Source organism: Coffea arabica, chromosome 4c (genome assembly GCF_036785885.1).
Source record: "Coffea arabica cultivar ET-39 chromosome 4c, Coffea Arabica ET-39 HiFi, whole genome shotgun sequence".
Lineage (NCBI taxonomy): Eukaryota > Viridiplantae > Streptophyta > Magnoliopsida > Gentianales > Rubiaceae > Coffea > Coffea arabica.
The window spans coordinates 3,005,602-3,022,461 of NC_092316.1; the positions used below are offsets into that span (position 1 = coordinate 3,005,602).

The 16,860-nt window shown below is 37.5% G+C and overlaps 4 protein-coding genes across 4 annotated transcripts; all 4 read left to right on the plus strand.

The window, feature by feature from the left end:
* Positions 1–377: 377 nt before the first annotated feature.
* Positions 378–794, plus strand: LOC113740058 (uncharacterized). The gene has a single exon (XM_027267552.1). The coding sequence runs from the start codon at positions 378–380 to the stop codon at positions 792–794; it is 417 nt and encodes a 138-aa protein (XP_027123353.1).
* Positions 795–4,521: 3,727 nt separating this feature from the next.
* On the plus strand, positions 4,522–6,521 carry LOC113738652 (BIIDXI-like protein At5g11420). Its single transcript, XM_027265893.2, has 3 exons — positions 4,522–4,826; positions 5,083–5,595; positions 5,897–6,521. The coding sequence occupies exons 1-3, from the start codon at positions 4,757–4,759 to the stop codon at positions 6,418–6,420; spliced, it is 1,107 nt and encodes a 368-aa protein (XP_027121694.1). The 5' UTR covers positions 4,522–4,756; the 3' UTR covers positions 6,421–6,521.
* A 2,291-nt stretch (positions 6,522–8,812) lies between these two features.
* LOC113739507 (BIIDXI-like protein At5g11420) lies at positions 8,813–11,511 on the plus strand. The gene is made up of 3 exons (XM_027266729.2): positions 8,813–9,023; positions 9,204–9,716; positions 10,599–11,511. The coding sequence occupies exons 1-3, from the start codon at positions 8,873–8,875 to the stop codon at positions 11,129–11,131; spliced, it is 1,197 nt and encodes a 398-aa protein (XP_027122530.2). The 5' UTR covers positions 8,813–8,872; the 3' UTR covers positions 11,132–11,511.
* Positions 11,512–13,309: 1,798 nt separating this feature from the next.
* LOC113742461 (GTP-binding nuclear protein Ran1B-like) lies at positions 13,310–14,696 on the plus strand. Its single transcript, XM_027270297.2, has 3 exons — positions 13,310–14,049; positions 14,138–14,317; positions 14,423–14,696. Exons 1-3 carry the CDS (start codon positions 13,982–13,984, stop codon positions 14,502–14,504), a joined length of 330 nt encoding a protein of 109 aa, XP_027126098.2. The 5' UTR covers positions 13,310–13,981; the 3' UTR covers positions 14,505–14,696.
* Positions 14,697–16,860: the final 2,164 nt, after the last annotated feature.

The following is a 16,860-nucleotide window of genomic DNA, read 5'->3' on the forward strand; positions in this document are numbered from 1 at the left end:
ACAAACAGCCCTAAATATCTCTTCCTTAAGCCATGCGCCAAGGACGTCAGTCCCATCCCATGTGATGGGATCTGTCGTCGTTTTCAGTGAGCTAACGGCTAACCTAAGAAAACAAAAGCCAAAAAAGCAAAAAAAAAAAAAAAAAAAAAAAAAAAAGCAAAAAGTGCATCGAGATGTGATGTTTTTATTTATTAGTATTTGCCACGCGTACAATCTTATCCACTTCCCAAAAAAGCATCCGTTTCTTCCTTCCTTCTCGCTCACTTCACTCTTCCATCCTCCCTTCATCATCTTGTTGGAAAAAAAAAATTTTTTTTTTTTGTGGCTTCAGCAAGCCAAGCAAAGCCTCCTCAGAGCTTCTCTTTGGATTAATGCTAATGGCCACAACCCCATTTGCCCATTTCCCCACCTCCCCAGTCATCTGCTCCGCTTCTCCCCAACCCAACCACCACCCTAAACACAACCCGACCCGCCAGAAGTTATCTCCTTCTCCCTCCAACTGGTGGCCTCCACTTTTCGGATGGTCCTCCGATCCCGACTACATTCAGGGCTCCAACTCCGAGTCCAACCAAGAGAGCGGAGAGATTCAGGGCCATCCCGGGAGGGAAGCTCCGGGTCGGCCCACCAGGTCCAAGTTTGGTCTGGGGTGCTTTACAGAAGAAAAGGCCAAGGAGCTGCGGAAAAAGACCATGGAGTCCTCAACCTTCCACGACATTATGTACCACTCGGCCATTGCTTCTCGCCTTGCATCGGACGCCTCTGCCTCTGGGACTGGGCATCGTCAAGAACGCTGACTGTTAGCTTTCGCGCTGGCTGGCTGGGCCCCACATCCGGTTATATGATTATTAATCAAATCCGTCGACTTGAAACTTTATGATCTGTTACTACGATGTAATTTGGTTTATTTCCCATTCCGATTATTGTTTTTTCAAGTCTTGGTAATAAAATATGTTCGGCATGGTTTTTTCTTTTTGGGGGGCGGGGGGGGGGGGGGTTGGCTTCTTCTAATTTGCAGTGCTGTATCGATCTGTTGTTGTACAATTTATTACCCACTCTTTGATTCGGATTATTGGGGTTTTGCTTTCTTCTTCAATTTCTGGAGCATGCCTGCAATCTGTCCTTGTTGTAAATTCTAGTAACTTAGCAAGCATCGAAAAAAGTACAGGTAACTGGATCATAATTTCAGTAGAACCATGTAATTTAAGCGTAGCATTCTTCGTTTGTTTCAGATCGCTGTGACCAAAAGGGTATTTCATTTTCTTTATATCCATTGTTTGATGTTCAAGTTAAAACCCCTAATTCCCAACGAAATAGGACCCAAAATATAATTTAAGAAAAAAAATGGGGGCAGTAATAAAATCAAGCGTTGATATAACATATGTGGGAGTACTGAAAGCTCCTGATGAAATTTGTAGGCATTCCCCTGACTTTTATTGGACTGAGACATTATAAAAACCTGAGATTGAGAAATCCCAGAAAGCAACTCTATGGCTGTTAACCTTCAATAACGAGAAATCAAGTCAAGGATTGACTCATTATGTATACTGCGGCTTTATGCTTTCATCCATTGCCGCCGTAGATATGGAAGAGGAGTCCTGATTAAAAGTCATAGTTGAGGGAATTTAGGGACTCGCCTCAATAGGAAGAAAGAGAGACCCTGGAATTAAGTATACACATCCATGCATTATTCACAACTTGACTCCATAGCCGCACAGGAACTACTGGTGGAGTATCCCTGCTGCGGGTCAGAAGAAAAAATAGCCTCCAGTTGGATTCTCCACCGGCCCCAAACTCAATAATTTCCTGCCACTCGAAGCATTCTTCAACTCACATGGCTCGTCAATTCGTTCACAGAAAGAAACATGCTGAACAAGAGGAGGGGAAAACAGAGGCGAGGATTGAGGTTGGGGAATCCCAAATTGGAGTAGCTTTTTCTGGGGCAGCAGACATCTGTAGTTTATTCGTTAGACGTCCAAGGACATCTTTGTACTAAAACATTTCTGAACAGGCGTAATTGTCACACAGAAAACTTGTGCTTTTCATTATTTTATCCGTTAGTTAGAGCGGATTTAAGTTCAAATGTCAAGTACCTTTATAACCGCAATAGTTTTATCTCTTTTCACTAATTTAGATGTACTATAAAGTTAAAAATTCAATTTTTTTTTTCTTCAAATTGAGTGAAGGTAAGATTGAGAATAGGGATTTTGCTAACAATTGTTATGTATTTCTTTTTTTTTTTTTTGGGTAGGTGTTAAGATAATAGTGTGTATGATTTACTAATAGGAAACTCTCTCTCACAAAAGTACCTTTGGGAAAGGGCCATTGCGGTTGAAGTTTAGTACGTTTCAGTTCGTTTGTTGTATTTTTTACATTACTTTGTGTACAAATATTACATTACAGTAGTATTTCGAGGTAAAAGTTGTGCACATAGATAAAATATTTGACATATATTTAGTACAATATTATAACGTATTTCTACACTAAAAATTTAAGCATGTACAACAACCGGACGGAATCGCTCAAAACACATTTGTACTGAATCCTTATCCAATACGTTATTATACATTATACATAGGGTTCATTTGGAGTTGTGGTAACTTATCACAAAATACTTTACCTAATAGAACTTTTAATGAAAGCCTTATTAAGTGCTTAAGCGTTTTTAAATATATTGTTTGGATATATAGTTTAATAAGTATTCATTATATTGGATAATATGTAATTTGATATCTTTTTATTTAGTTCAGAATATAGGATAAAATGATTAAATTTAATGTTTTATTTTTTAAAATATAAAAGCTATTTAAAAGCACCAAATTTGAACTTTTGTTAAAAGCTTTTTAACGCTTAAAATTGCATTTCTAATTTTATTGGATGATATTCGTCAAACGCCTTTAAAAGTGTTTTTAGCATCCAAAAGTGTTTTTTTAACTAAAAGCACTATAATCCCAAATGGTCCCATAATAGTAGAAATCTAATAAAGGTCCTAGTGTTTTCGTAGATCTTCTAGACTTTAATTAGTGGTTCTTGTGGCTCCTTCCAAGAGCCTGCATAGCTAATTAATGCTCTCTCCGTTCTAATTTGATAGTTTTGTTTCTTTTTTCATACGTCTCAAATTATAGTCCACTTCTTAATTGAAAAATATAGCTAATATTTAATTTCTCTAAAATGCCCTCAATTAATTTACTTTGTTGTCAGTGATTATAACCTATCTTATTCATTAATTGTTTTGATTTATGCCATGAATGATGCAATTTTTCATCAATATTATTGTTACAATTACTGTAAAGCTATAATGGTTAGTTATGCTACTACTATTAATGTAAGGGTATTTTAGAAAAAATAGTAGAAAAAATTTCTCTTCCAATTAACTTAACTAATTTTTTTAGGATTAATCTTTTCTATACTGACAGTGTATACACTATCAGTATTGGATGAATGACAACTATGTAAAATTTGAATTTCAAATTTAACTTTTGCACACATGTCATGAATCCAACGATGATAGTGTATACACTGTCAGTGTAGAAAAGATTTACTCATTTTTTTAACCGTATGAAAAAAAGTTAAAACTATTACGGTGGCACGGAGAAAGTTGTAACAAGTTTATTGCAGTAAAAAGAGTGGGAAATCTAACCTATTTCTGTTGATTAACAACGGGGTCTGTTTGATAATATAAAAAAGTGCTGAATATAATTTTTTCAGACATTCAGATGTTTTGAGTGTTTGATAAATGAAAATCTATTTGCTGAACTTGTGTGTATTTTTTTCAGCACAAGAATCCTAGCTGAATGCTTAATTCTGATAAGAATCAATGGAACCTTATCTTATATACCAAATCTACCATTATTTATTAATTATGTTTAAAATTCTTATATAATTAAACAACCTAATATTCTCTATCTAATGATTTTCTATTTCTCTTTTCTCCATTTTGAATGACTTTCACTTCTTTTCCATACTCCTTATATAATATAATGCATCTTGTATATTAATTTGATTTAAAAATAAATATTATCATTTTCAAATCTAACATTTTAACCTAATTAAATCATAGGTTCTATTTTCTTTTTTGGATGAAAAGATATAAGTGCAAAATTGTCAAATTTAACTTATTAAGCATTCAGTTATAAATGTTTATCAAACAGTGTAAATAAGTTTAGCATTAAAATTTAGACATTCATATATTTCTTTTCAGTGCTTAAAATTCAGCAAATTAATTATTTCAATATTCAGATTTCAGAATTCAGATTCAGTATTATCAAACAAAACCTAAGTTCGGGAGCCGTGCACTCTTGGGATTTGCTAATGGCTTCCAAAATTTATATTCCCCTACTTGCATGGAAATGGAATTCAGGCAGTACGTAATTGCGATCACGCTGGCACAACAGGTGCCGAAAATTTTGCTGTTTGAATACAATACCGGGAAACGACAATAATATATCAGCCAGACCAAAACTTAATTTGCGAGATTAGCGTTATGTATTGTACAATAATGTTGATTGCTCTCTTCCATTACCTGCACCAGATGGATCGTTTATCCTTCTATCCCGACCAGAGACCAGGGCTATTCGATTATGTTGGCTTACAACTATCTGAAAAACAACAGTTGTTGTGTCACCCAAATAAAACCTTCCATTTTTGTACTGTATAAATCTTGCAGGAAATCCTCTCCAAATTTCCAAAGATCTAACTATCTCTGCTTTCTGGTTTCTAGCCAAACAAATCTGATTTCTGTGTCTTCCTCTCTCTGAATATGAAGAGTGTAAATGTTGTATTAGTGCTGCTCTGCGCTATCTTGCCTGTTGCATTATCTTTCATTGATGGTAAGCTCTCCGCAAATTCACAGCTAATTTGCTTGCATTTGCTTCTTAAGCACTATGGATTCACGCATTTCACGTTGAAAAACTACAAGAGACAAAATTATTAGCTCTATCATTAATAGTTGGCATGGATGCCACTGATGCATGATTTGTTCTAATTTTACTTGGGCAAATGCGTAGGTACTACAGTAATGCATTTCATGAGCCATACAAATATGATACATTGTTGTAAATTCTTTTGATATTGATGAATTTCCAGGGTTAGTCCCAAATGGAGACTTTGAGGAGGGCCCAAAACCATGGCAAATGCATGGAACTGAGGTGGTGGATCCCCACTCAGTACCACATTGGGAACTTTCCGGGTTCGTGGAGTACATCAAATCAGGGCAGAAGCAGGGTGACATGATACTTCCAGTGCCTAAAGGGCATTTTGCACTCAGGCTTGGAAATGAGGCATCAATTAAGACTAAGGTTCAAGTCGCCAAAGGACTGTTTTATTCTCTTTCTTTTGGTGCTGCCCGAACTTGCGCGCAACAGGAGCAACTCAATCTATCTGTATCACCAAATTCGGAGCCAAAGGATTGGGGAATGTTGCCTATGCAAACCATGTACAGCACTGAAGGATGGGACTCATTTTCATGGGGATTTTTGGCCGAATCTAATGAAGTTGAGGTAATCTTCCATCATCCCCAAACGCAGGAGGACCGAGCTTGCGGCCCAATAATCGACCTGGTGGCTCTCAAGTCCTTCACTCTCCCAAAAAAATCAAGAGGTGACTTACTAGCTACTACTGTAGTTACTAGTACAAAAGAAAAAATTCTATTTGTGGCCTTCCATCTTCAGATGGAACTATTGAGTCCAACAGACGATTGATTCAATTTTTGCATCTCACGCATGTCATATTTTTCGAAAAGTAAAGTATATGACTGAAATGCTGTATTACTTCCCCTGTATATAGTATATACTACATTGGCAAATGGCTTAGTGAATATGCATCGAGTCTCAGTCACAGATACGAAAAATTGCTCACTTCTTCTAACTGACAAGTGTTCTGTGGGCAAGTGTTAATGCAGACATATTGCAAAATGGAAATTTTGAAGAAGGTCCCTATGTGCTCCCAAACACCTCCTGGGGTATCTTAATTCCTCCTAACGTCGAAGATGATCATTCTCCATTGGTGGGATGGATGGTTGAATCCCTGAAAGCCGTAAGATACATAGACTCCGACCACTTTGCAGTTCCAGAGGGCAAAAGAGCAGTAGAGCTGGTGGCCGGAAGAGAAAGCGCTGTGGCACAAGTTGTCAAAACTGTACCTGGCAAAGACTATGACCTTGAATTCTACGTGGGCGATGCTAAAAATATGTGTGAAGGATCAATGCTAGTAGAAGTGAACGCCAGCAATTCTACTTTTTACGTCCCTTATGAATCTAAGGGGAAAGGTGGATCCAAACTCGCGCTGCTTCGATTCAAAGCAGAGACTGGACGCACGAGGATCAGGTTTCTGAGCTCATATTATCACATGAAGAGTGATTTTTCTGGCTCCTTGTGTGGTCCGGTGGTGGATGGTGTGAGATTAGTCAGGGTTCCACATGCATGATCAGGATTCTTGATCATAAACACACATTCATATATATGTTTTACTATTGTTTTCTCTGATGGAAATTTTATAAAAATGATAGCCTAGCTTGTTATTTCTGATCGATGCTGGGACAGGAGGAAAGACGCGCACACATGCACGAAGAGAAAAGGGATATTAATATGGCTAACTTTGCAGCTGTATGTCTGTCTCAAGAGATGCTTTTGTTTCTCTATTTAACTATAGCCGGATGCTGCAATTAGTGCAATAATATTACGTTGCGTTTGAATTGAAAAATTTGACGAAAAGTTTGAAATCCCTTTAAAAATTTATAGTTATTTAGATTATTGAAGAGGTATTTAAATTTATAAATCACCAATTATTCTAGCATTTAAAATATATTTAAATAATTAACGAATTACAAATTCAAATACCTTCTTAAGCAAGTGGTTTGGATGAATTTCAAATCTTTCATTAAATTTTTCAATCCGAACGAAGCCTTACATTATCATTCACTAAAAAGCCACTTTTCATATATAAAAGAACATCCAAAATCAGCCAGTAATTTACCACAAATTCTAATTTGAATCAAATTAAGGCTGGAAATCATCATTACAACATGCGTGGCATTTTTACAAGATACAAGATTGGATTAGTCCCATAATTGACTACAAAATTGATCCTTTGTCAACTATATATGTAAAAGGGGAAAAGAATTCGGCAAGAAATGTTACCCCACGAACAGTTAATTCTCCCCAGGAGAAAGGAGATTATAATGTAAAGGACTTTAAATTGTTTCAATTCCTTTCAGTTTACATCGACTAACATAAATTATTGTCTCGTAATTAAGAACCAAAAACATATAGCTAGCTAGTGATTAACAAGTCCCCTATTTAGCTTTGTAATCAAATGACATCTTTCTTTTCTCTCATTTATATATTAAGCATAATCGCGTACGAAATACATAGGATGGTAGATGATATGGGCAGCGGATGCAGAGAATCCTCGATTGCTAAAACAAAACTTGGAAGCATACAAGTACAACCAATTCAATTGATTGCTTGCTTGCACCATTTAGATGGAGTAATATATAGCTCAACCGCCACCTCATTCCTTGTCGATTCACTTATTGTTGCACATGCCTTTTGGCAAAAAATTAGAGAATTATTGCCGACCAAAAAAGTGCAAAAGGGTGGAGGTGAGAGAAGAAGAAAAAAAAATAGTAGTAGTAAAAGGGCTAATTAGGATGCTAATTGAGACACGAAATTAAGACAATATTCAGTTCTCACTCAAAAGCTTTAGGTGCACATGGTCTGCCCCGTATCAGATCTTGAATGTCCCCATTTCCCAACTCTAAATTGAAAATTATGGTCTTCTTCTTCTTCTGCTGACACATTGGCACATACCCTCACGCAATCGCTAAATTAATGGTACGCCTAATTAACCATACATATCTCAAGATTCCACGCAGCATATTTTGGTCATGAAGTCCAAGGTCTTGTGTTCTTGGACTGCAATTCAGTTGCCTTCCCAGAAGCTCAACCCATACATACATTAACTGTCTATTGTACCAGATCCATGTGCCTGCAGGGACTTAGACAAATTTGAGGTTTATGTATACATTTCAATTGTCTTATGTCATGATCAATGGCAGGCGAGAAAAGATTGCATGGTATTCTCCTATTCACTGAGCAAAATGTTTCTTTTTTCAGAATTGTGAGATTGCAGGTTCGGGTTGAAATAGGTGAAAGGAAAGGGCTTTACATGAATGCTATCAGAAAATGAGAGCTCAAAGGTAGAGTTTTATGAGGAATGATTAATGGGGAGCGGTATAATTTATAAGTCTGAAGGCTAGGTAGTGCGTTGTACTTAATCTCCTGATGAATCAAAGGGGATTAAGCACTTGAAGTAAATGCAAATATGACATTTATAAGTAAAAATGCACCGTGAATTAAAATTGGTTAATCAATGGTATGATTAAGTTGCTCTCTGACCGATGGGATGACAGCTTCTTGGGAATAGAATGCCTTTCTAAAATAATGGATTCTGTTCAACCCACCCCATGATACGTTTAATCAATTTTGCACAGACCGGATGATGGTGCAACCCGTTTGATTAATAGTTGTAGTAAAATATTCCTTCGGATCCCTTGTGTTGTGGAAATTATTCTCATTCACTCATATAGAAAAGAAAACAAAGCCAGGAAAATTAAATATAACCAAGCCAGGAATCTCAGATGACCACCGAAATGAAAAAGTAAAAAGAATATAAAATTTTTTAAGAGACAGTGTCGTTTGTCAGGTTTACAAATTTGCATGTTATCATCTATCTCTTCTTCAAGCCTAACTGCACATGTGGGTTGCTTTTATTTGGATTCTTGGATGGTGCAGGTGATACCTTAACCTTCAAAAATTTTGAATGGTGGAAAAACTTGTCTTTCACTCTATAAGTACGTTCATTCTTGAAAGCTAAAATGCATATACCCCCTTGCAGCCTCCCAGATTTTGATCCAAACCTCTCTCTCTCTCTCACACACACACATACATTAAAGATGAAGACAGTAAGCCTACTGTTAGTGCTACTTTGCGCAAGCTTCCATCTTGCTTTGTCAGTATTAGTAGACGGTAAGCTTTCCGAAACCATTTCTTGATCATGACTTCACCGCAAATGATCAGTGTTTTCAAGGAATTGTTTATCATGAATCTAACATTGTAAAGTACTATTATTCTGTACAACGTGAAACTTAATTTTTGGTAAAATTTTGATGGGAAGTGTTCTGCTTATGGTGTTACTTGAATTTTCAGGACTTCTGCCCAATGGCAACTTTGAGAACGGCCCGAAACCATGGCAGATGAAGGGTAGTAGAGTGATAGATCCCCACTCAATACCACATTGGGAAATCCGGGGTTTCGTTGAGTACATAGAATCCGGTCAGAAGCAAGGAGACATGCTCCTAGTAGTCCCCGAAGGCAGGTACGCGGTGAGGCTGGGGGATGAAGCTTCAATTAAGACCAAAGTTAAGGTTGAAAAGGATTTGTTTTACTCGCTCTCGTTCAGTGCTGCTCGAACTTGTGCACAAGATGAAGTATTGAACCTATCGGTTTCGCCCAACAAGGAGCCCAACGACTGGGGAATGCTTCCGATGCAAACCATGTACAGCAGCGATGGATGGGACTCTTATTCCTGGGGATTCCTAGCTGACTCCGACGTGATTGAGATTTCCATCCATAACCCAGGAAGGGAAAAAGACGCTACTTGTGGCCCTCTTATCGATTCTGTTGCCCTCAAGGCTTTGCGTAGGCCTCTAAAAACAAGAGGTCATTTCTCTCCACCACACACACACACACACACACACACTCTCTCTCTCTCTCTCTCTCTCTCTCTCTCTCTCTTGCATCTGGTCCAATTGTTTAGTTTGGTAGATGACTAGGGAGGGTTTATAAATTATAATTGGACCAGGGATTTTCCTATTACCTAATCAATGTCTCTATCTGCTAATGTGGGTTTAGGTGACTATTGGGGGCTAATTATCTATGTAGTTTAGAAATTTGAAGTGAATTAATTTATATTGACATCTTATTTACCATAAAACTTAAAAAAAAAGTGTGAAGTGAATCACATCCATTAGTAGCAACAGGTGAACCTCAGTAATTGTTCGGACCCTCAATCCGTTAAAGAAGTCCATAAATTCTGAAGGCCCATTTCTCAGGATCGATGTTACTTCCTAATATCTCCACAAAAAGAGCAATAAATTCTATGGCATATGCACGTTTAAGGGGGGACACGATAAACGTGTCTAATCAAATCTAACACTTTATTGTTCAAACTTGTTTAATAATTTTATCGAGTTTGAAATTATATTTAAATTTGATTTGTTTAATTGATTCCAAAATACTTGTTTGAGTTTAATTTAATTAGTCGGCGAACTAAACTCGAGCAAGCTTTTACTGAGTCGAACTCACTGAGTACTTTTGTTTGTCTTTCAACCAAACTGCCGCTTGCGGCCTTTCTCACAAATCATTAGAAGGAAAATCATTAGAACCATGATGACTGGATCACAACAAGAAGTTTCTTACTAGATTCTAGCTCATCCATTCCTTTGCTAATTCAAATTCTGTATTCAATCCATGTTATTCTATCAATGTGCCTCCTGCTTTTCAATATGAACCCACATATCTTGGTTCATTGATGCAATGCAGGAAATCTGTTGAAGAATGGAAATTTTGAAGAAGGTCCATATATCTTCCCCAACACAACATGGGGAGCTCTAATTCCTCCCAACATCGAGGACGACCATTCCCCGTTGCCCGGCTGGATAATCGAATCCCTCAAAGCCGTAAAGTACGTAGATTCAGAACATTTCAGCGTCCCAGAGGGAAAACGAGCTGTAGAACTCATAGCAGGAAGGGAAAGCGCTATTGCCCAGATAGTGAAGACCATCCCAGGCTGGTGGTACGATCTAGTTTTCTCAGTAGGCGATGCCAAGAATGGGTGTGAAGGATCTATGCTAATAGAGGCGTCTGCTGGGAAGGTCACGCTTCAGGTGCCCTACCAGTCCTCTGGTAAGGGGCAGTTCATCCGAGCCACCCATCGATTTAGAGCAGTTTCAAGGCGCACAAGAGTCAGGTTTTTGAGCAGTAACTATCATATGAGGAGTGACAATACTGGAACATTATGCGGTCCTGTGATTGATGATGTTCGGTTGTATAGTCTTCGTAAACTACGTATGTGAAGCGATTCAGCCACAGATACTCTCAAGCGTCAGAATTTACAAATCCTCGAGTTTACTCTCTCGCAAAGTCATGAATCGTGATCATCAATAGCTTATGAAGGAAATCTATTGTCTTGTTATTGTGCTGGGGTGGGGTGATTTTTTTTTTTTTTTTCCTTTTTCCCTAAGATTACTATTACTGCTACTACAGAAACAATTCAAACAGAGAAGAGAGCTTTTAAGTTGCTATATTACAGCATTGGTCAGTATAAAATCATACTCCAGATTTTAGTTAAGGGACATCTTATCGTACATGGTGATGTTTAATTGCTTCTTGCTGCCGGGATAGAGTATTATTTGAAATATTATTTAGAATAATTACGGTAGCACTTTTTGTGTGATATGATATATGCGAGATAAAAAGGTAATTGAGAATATAAAAATATGAGTTGGAAAATGTGTTTATGATGCAAGCGAAATATTATTTGAGATATTTGTACTATCCAAACACTATTGGAATTATAATAACGCTTAATTTCAATAAACCCCTCGAAAAGTACACTCTTCTTTTCTCATCTTGCCCCCTCGAAGATTGAATTGCACTAACCAACCCCTATAATAATATTCTCAAATAGGTGCAAACGGGTCGAGGAGCCCAATGTGTGGCAAATTCGGGCATGCACACCTTATGACGTGCTCAATTTTTAAATGATCACCTTTAGTCAATTTTCATTTTTTTGAGTGGATTTTGGTTGGAATTTACCGGACCCACATGACGTGCTCAATTTTAAAGGGTAAGAATGACAAACCGCCTTGACTAGAAATGTGAGAGGACTAACAGTGCAAAACTTTAGTTAAACATTCATCAAAAAACACATAACTAACCCACCATTACTAACAATTCATCTAACCCAAAACAACCTAAAAATTCATCTGAAGGAAATTGCTGATTGAAATGCTAGATATATTGGGTTCTGAGACAATGATGCAACAAGTGCAGAATGACTCGACCACCTTGGCTTGATCGACGGATGCAATTTCCACAATTTCTCCATTTTCCAGCATTAGGGCCGGCCATCCTGACTTTAATGGAGAATGGGTTCTTCTTGGCTTCAGTAATTGCACCACCGCTATAGACCGTGACAGCACCATCGTCGCCCCATCGTTGCAAGTGTTCGTAAAATGCCTGAACGAAATGTCCAACTGGCTAGAAATTGTATGTGATTAGTGTTAGGATGCGAAATATGGAAAAAAGAAGAAGGATAACATGAGCGAAGAGCTTAAGAAGAAGATTAGGGGAAATCAGAAAATAGGGCAGAGTATGGTTCAAGAAGCTTCTGGCAGGTTACTGTGTTAGGCTTGTAGGAAGAAAATTAGACAATTAGAAACTTCCGATGTCTCCAAACTCCAAGGAATATGCTTTACTATGCTTGCCTGCTTCCCGTACCATCTATGGATTACCTTTTTTTTTTTTTTTTTTAACATTTATCTTTTATAGTAAATTTGCTTGTTATTTTCTTGTCTTCAATCACCAATTTCCTTCGAATGAATTACAATCAACTAAGAGGAGTTTGCAATTAGGGTTCATTTTGGGTTGAGACGAATTGGAGATTTGAAGGTAATAGTGGAATATTCTTTGTATTTAGATGAATATTTAACAAAAGGTTTGCACCATTAGTCCCCCAAATTTCTGATCAAGTTGATTTGTCATTTTTACTCATTAAAAATTGGACACGTCATGTGAGCACAGTAAGTTTTGGCTAAAATTCGCTTGGAAAAGTGTAAAGGGATCAAAGGGAATCATTTTTTGTTTGTTAGAGATTAAAACTGATCATTTTCATTTTGAGGGACTAAATTTTCATATCAACAATATGTGAGGGAAGATTTGGTGCAATTCTCTCGCATTAGCTGAATTTTAGTTACCTAATCCTTAAAGAATTAAATTTGGTCAACTGAGTACTTAGTTGAGATGGATTTTCAAGGAAGGAAGAAGACAGCCAAAGAAAAAAGAATCACTTGGTTGTTTTTCAAGAATACTTTGACATGCTTTGTGATAATCTGGCATTATCTTTTCTCTTGATTCTTTCAAATAAAGAAAGTTTACTGATGAAATTTTTTCTTGTGAAGCACGCCTTATTTTCTAGGACATCAAAGTTTTGGTTTATCATGTCTGTAGAACATATGAAATGTAAAGTTTGTAATGTCCATCTTCGTTTATGATGATAATATGCTTCATCAGGTTATTGTTCCTAGGGCCAGATTCTTCAAATCATCAACTTTTCTTTGTAAAGTTGTCCTTTCTCCTCTGGTTAGCCATATCTTGAACATTTGAAAAATGCATAATTTGCTGTCAGTGACAAGTGACTTTACCATAGCAATTATTTGAACTCCTGGAAGTTCAAAGTTCTGAATTATCAATGCGTCCTTCTTCCCCTGCTGCTGTGCCAACTAATTCACAAGTTGCAGTAATTTATTTGTCGACTTGACTCCAGAACTTTTTCCTGCCAGGATCTTGACCTCACCCTGCTCCCTCTCTTATTGGCCCTCCCCCAAGTCCAGGATTTGTCTTTCAGTTGCACCTGATCTTGATTTTCATTATCATCCTCTCTTTTGACCAGCTTTTCCAAGGATGTAGTCTGGCTTAAGTGATGTTAACTTGATACACACCGAATAGCTCAGCTCAGTGCTTTTAGTAGCTAAGAGGAGGAGGCAAGAGGGACGACAACTCAAGCAGTCAAGCCACAGTTAGCCTATAACAAGGGCTTTGTTGGTCGCAAGCTTGAATCAGTATTACTTTACCCTGAAGTATGCCAAGCATTTATTTAACCCTTTGTAACGCAACTTTGCAGCATTCATGGGCAGCGTGCAATCATGATGTTTGATGTTACAGCACGTTTGACCTTCAAGAATGTGGCAACATGGCATCGTGATCTCTGCAGGTGAACCATCATGTTTCATATTACCATACACTTCAACTTATTTCTGCAGTCCTTTATTTTTTGGCCAACATTCTCCTGTCAATTACAGGGTGTGCGAAAATATACCTGCTGTTTTGTGTGGGAATAAAATGGATGTCAAGAACAGGCAGGTAAAAGCAAAGCAGGTCACATTCCATAGAAAGAAGAGTATCCAGTACTGTGAAATTTCGGGGAAGAGCAACCACAACTACGAGAAGCCGTTTCTCTATCTTCTTCGGAAACTTGCTGGGTACTGATTACAGAAGCATCTCCTGTAACTTTACTATATATGGATGGCTCTTGTTCCTACCTTTAAAATTTTTTACGGCAGCTGTCAAATTGTTTTGTTCTACAGGGACCCTAACCTTAACTTTGCAGAGCAGCCTGCTCTTGTACCACCTGAAGTTCGTATTGACATGGTTGCACAGCAGCAGTAAGTGATCATGCAGAATTAAAAGCAGAGAATATATAGTTAACGCAAAGTCTCAGACATCCCTCACAATTTTGAATGTTTTAGTGAAGTTGTACTGGGTTTAGGCTTTGTATCAACATTGCGTCTCGGTTCTGGTAAATGTTCTGACGCTTAGGTAAGCCCAAGTTACTGTTAATGCAAGATGGCGCTCAGTGGGCTAAAGATTTGCAAAACGAGCCGGCCCATAAATTTTATGGATCACATTAGGGTTTTCAAATTCTTCTTCTTTTTTTTTTTTTTTTGGGGTTTTCCTCATTGATTTTCAAGTCAATTTTAGTCAACGTCTTGTGATTTCCCCTGATATGATGATAACCCCCGATAGTTTTCCTGGACCACTTGAGTCCACGGCTAGCCTTCATATTTGACATCTTCTACATTCTCTCTGTTCTCCGCCCTTTTCCTTTTCTTTTCCTCGTCTTTTTAGTATATAATAAATAGCCCTCTTCCGCCCTTCCTTCACAAAGAAACTGGCAATCTCACCATCCCACCGTCTGGTCTCTCTTTTTTTTTTTTTTTTTTTTTTTTTGCAGGAATATAAAATGGCTCATATGTGTTCGAGATGTGGTTTCCACCACTTGTGTGTTAATATTTAGTTCTGACACTTCGTTAATCACTCTTTTAACTCTTGCACATAAATAAAACTGGTTCAACAGCTTTTAGACACGCTATTATGGACTTGAAAGGCTCAAACCAAGGAAGATGTAACACTTAATGCATTACGAAATATGTTTTTTACTTCCTTATATATATATATATATGTTGTCCCCTATAATCTTGAATTGTGAGAAATTTTTATCTCATGAATTCATCAAGATCCTTGTTGGCATTGTTCAAGTAGGTCCCTAATATATAATAGCCTTATGATTTATGTATGGAATATAGTTTTGGATCGAATCACTGTCGTTCCACAGTATAGAGCTCCTGGGAAATTGTCATTTTCTCAAAGATGGCAGAGATAAGTTTGAGAAAACGTCGAAAGGCTAAAAACCCTCCATTGTTCGTTTACTCTAGGGTGTAATAATGGCTGAAAAACGACACGGTATAAAGTTGGATATTAGCATGAGAAGTTGACATACACCTTTTACTTTTTCCTCAATAATTCTGTACAAACCACATGAGAAGCACTTCTCGACCGTCCATCAAAAAACAACTCATTACATAGCTACGGGATATCAACTTAGGCTCAGCATAACCAACCTACAAGCCACCAAACCATCCTAAAAGCCATGAGACACCAATATTCTGGATAAAAAAGACTTGGCACTTTCAGTGGTATGGAGATTAGAATGTCAACTCATGCAAGTTGGCCAAAGCCAACGCAACACAAATCAATACCAAGAAAACTTATATCAAGGTGGAATCATTATTATGTTTGGAAAATGCTCACACATACTCATGGTCATAGATGGGAAAAAAAAAAAAAAAGACTCAATCCCATCCGTTACCTTAGTCCAAAAGAATTGGATTGTTGAGCACACATATGGGAGCTACAAAAACATGGGCTGGAAAAGGAGACTACTCTACGCATGCGATGAACCAAAACCACGATTTACATTAGACAAGGATAAAGTTGTTAGATATTTAAATTATCGATGATTAGGTTCTTGATTGAATATAGCAAAGATCAGCTGCCATTATTTTATGCAACTGGCAACGGGATTTCCCTTTTTTGCTGAACCATTTGTACTTTGTGCATGGTCTTCAATGGAGAGACATAAGTTATCTAATCCAGGATGGTGTAAAAGAGACAAAACATTTGTGCAGCAAGTGCTTGGATTTGTTAACTCTGCTTGGAAATTGGTAAAAAGTTCTTGTAGTTGGTGGAATGCAACAATAAAATAGCCGTGATTTCATTCTTTTAAACTTTTAAAAAGGTGTTAAAACTTAAAAGAAGCCCCCCCCCCCCTCCCCAAGAATTACGATGGCAAAAATGTTATAGATAACCTGTGACAGCATGATTGTAAAGCTGTTACCCATGGCCGATGCTTACAGACAAACCTAACCCCGTTCCCACTTTTAGATTTCTGGACTACATACATCTTGAGACTACTGATGACCTAGCTTTATCCAAAGGCAAAAGCGTCCCTGTCATCATAGTATCTTTGTTACTAGTTCAATAGCTAGATATAACTGCATTAATTTTATGAGATTAGCTGAGATTTTTAGTACCTTAAACCAATAGCTATAACTACAGGCAATATCATAAAAGTTGGATTTAGGGCCTACAGAATTGTAGTTATGCCAGCATTCTCCAGTCTCAACGGTGTATAGTAGTTTCTTTGTGAATGGTGGATTGTAATTGGAGTACTTCACTTCATATG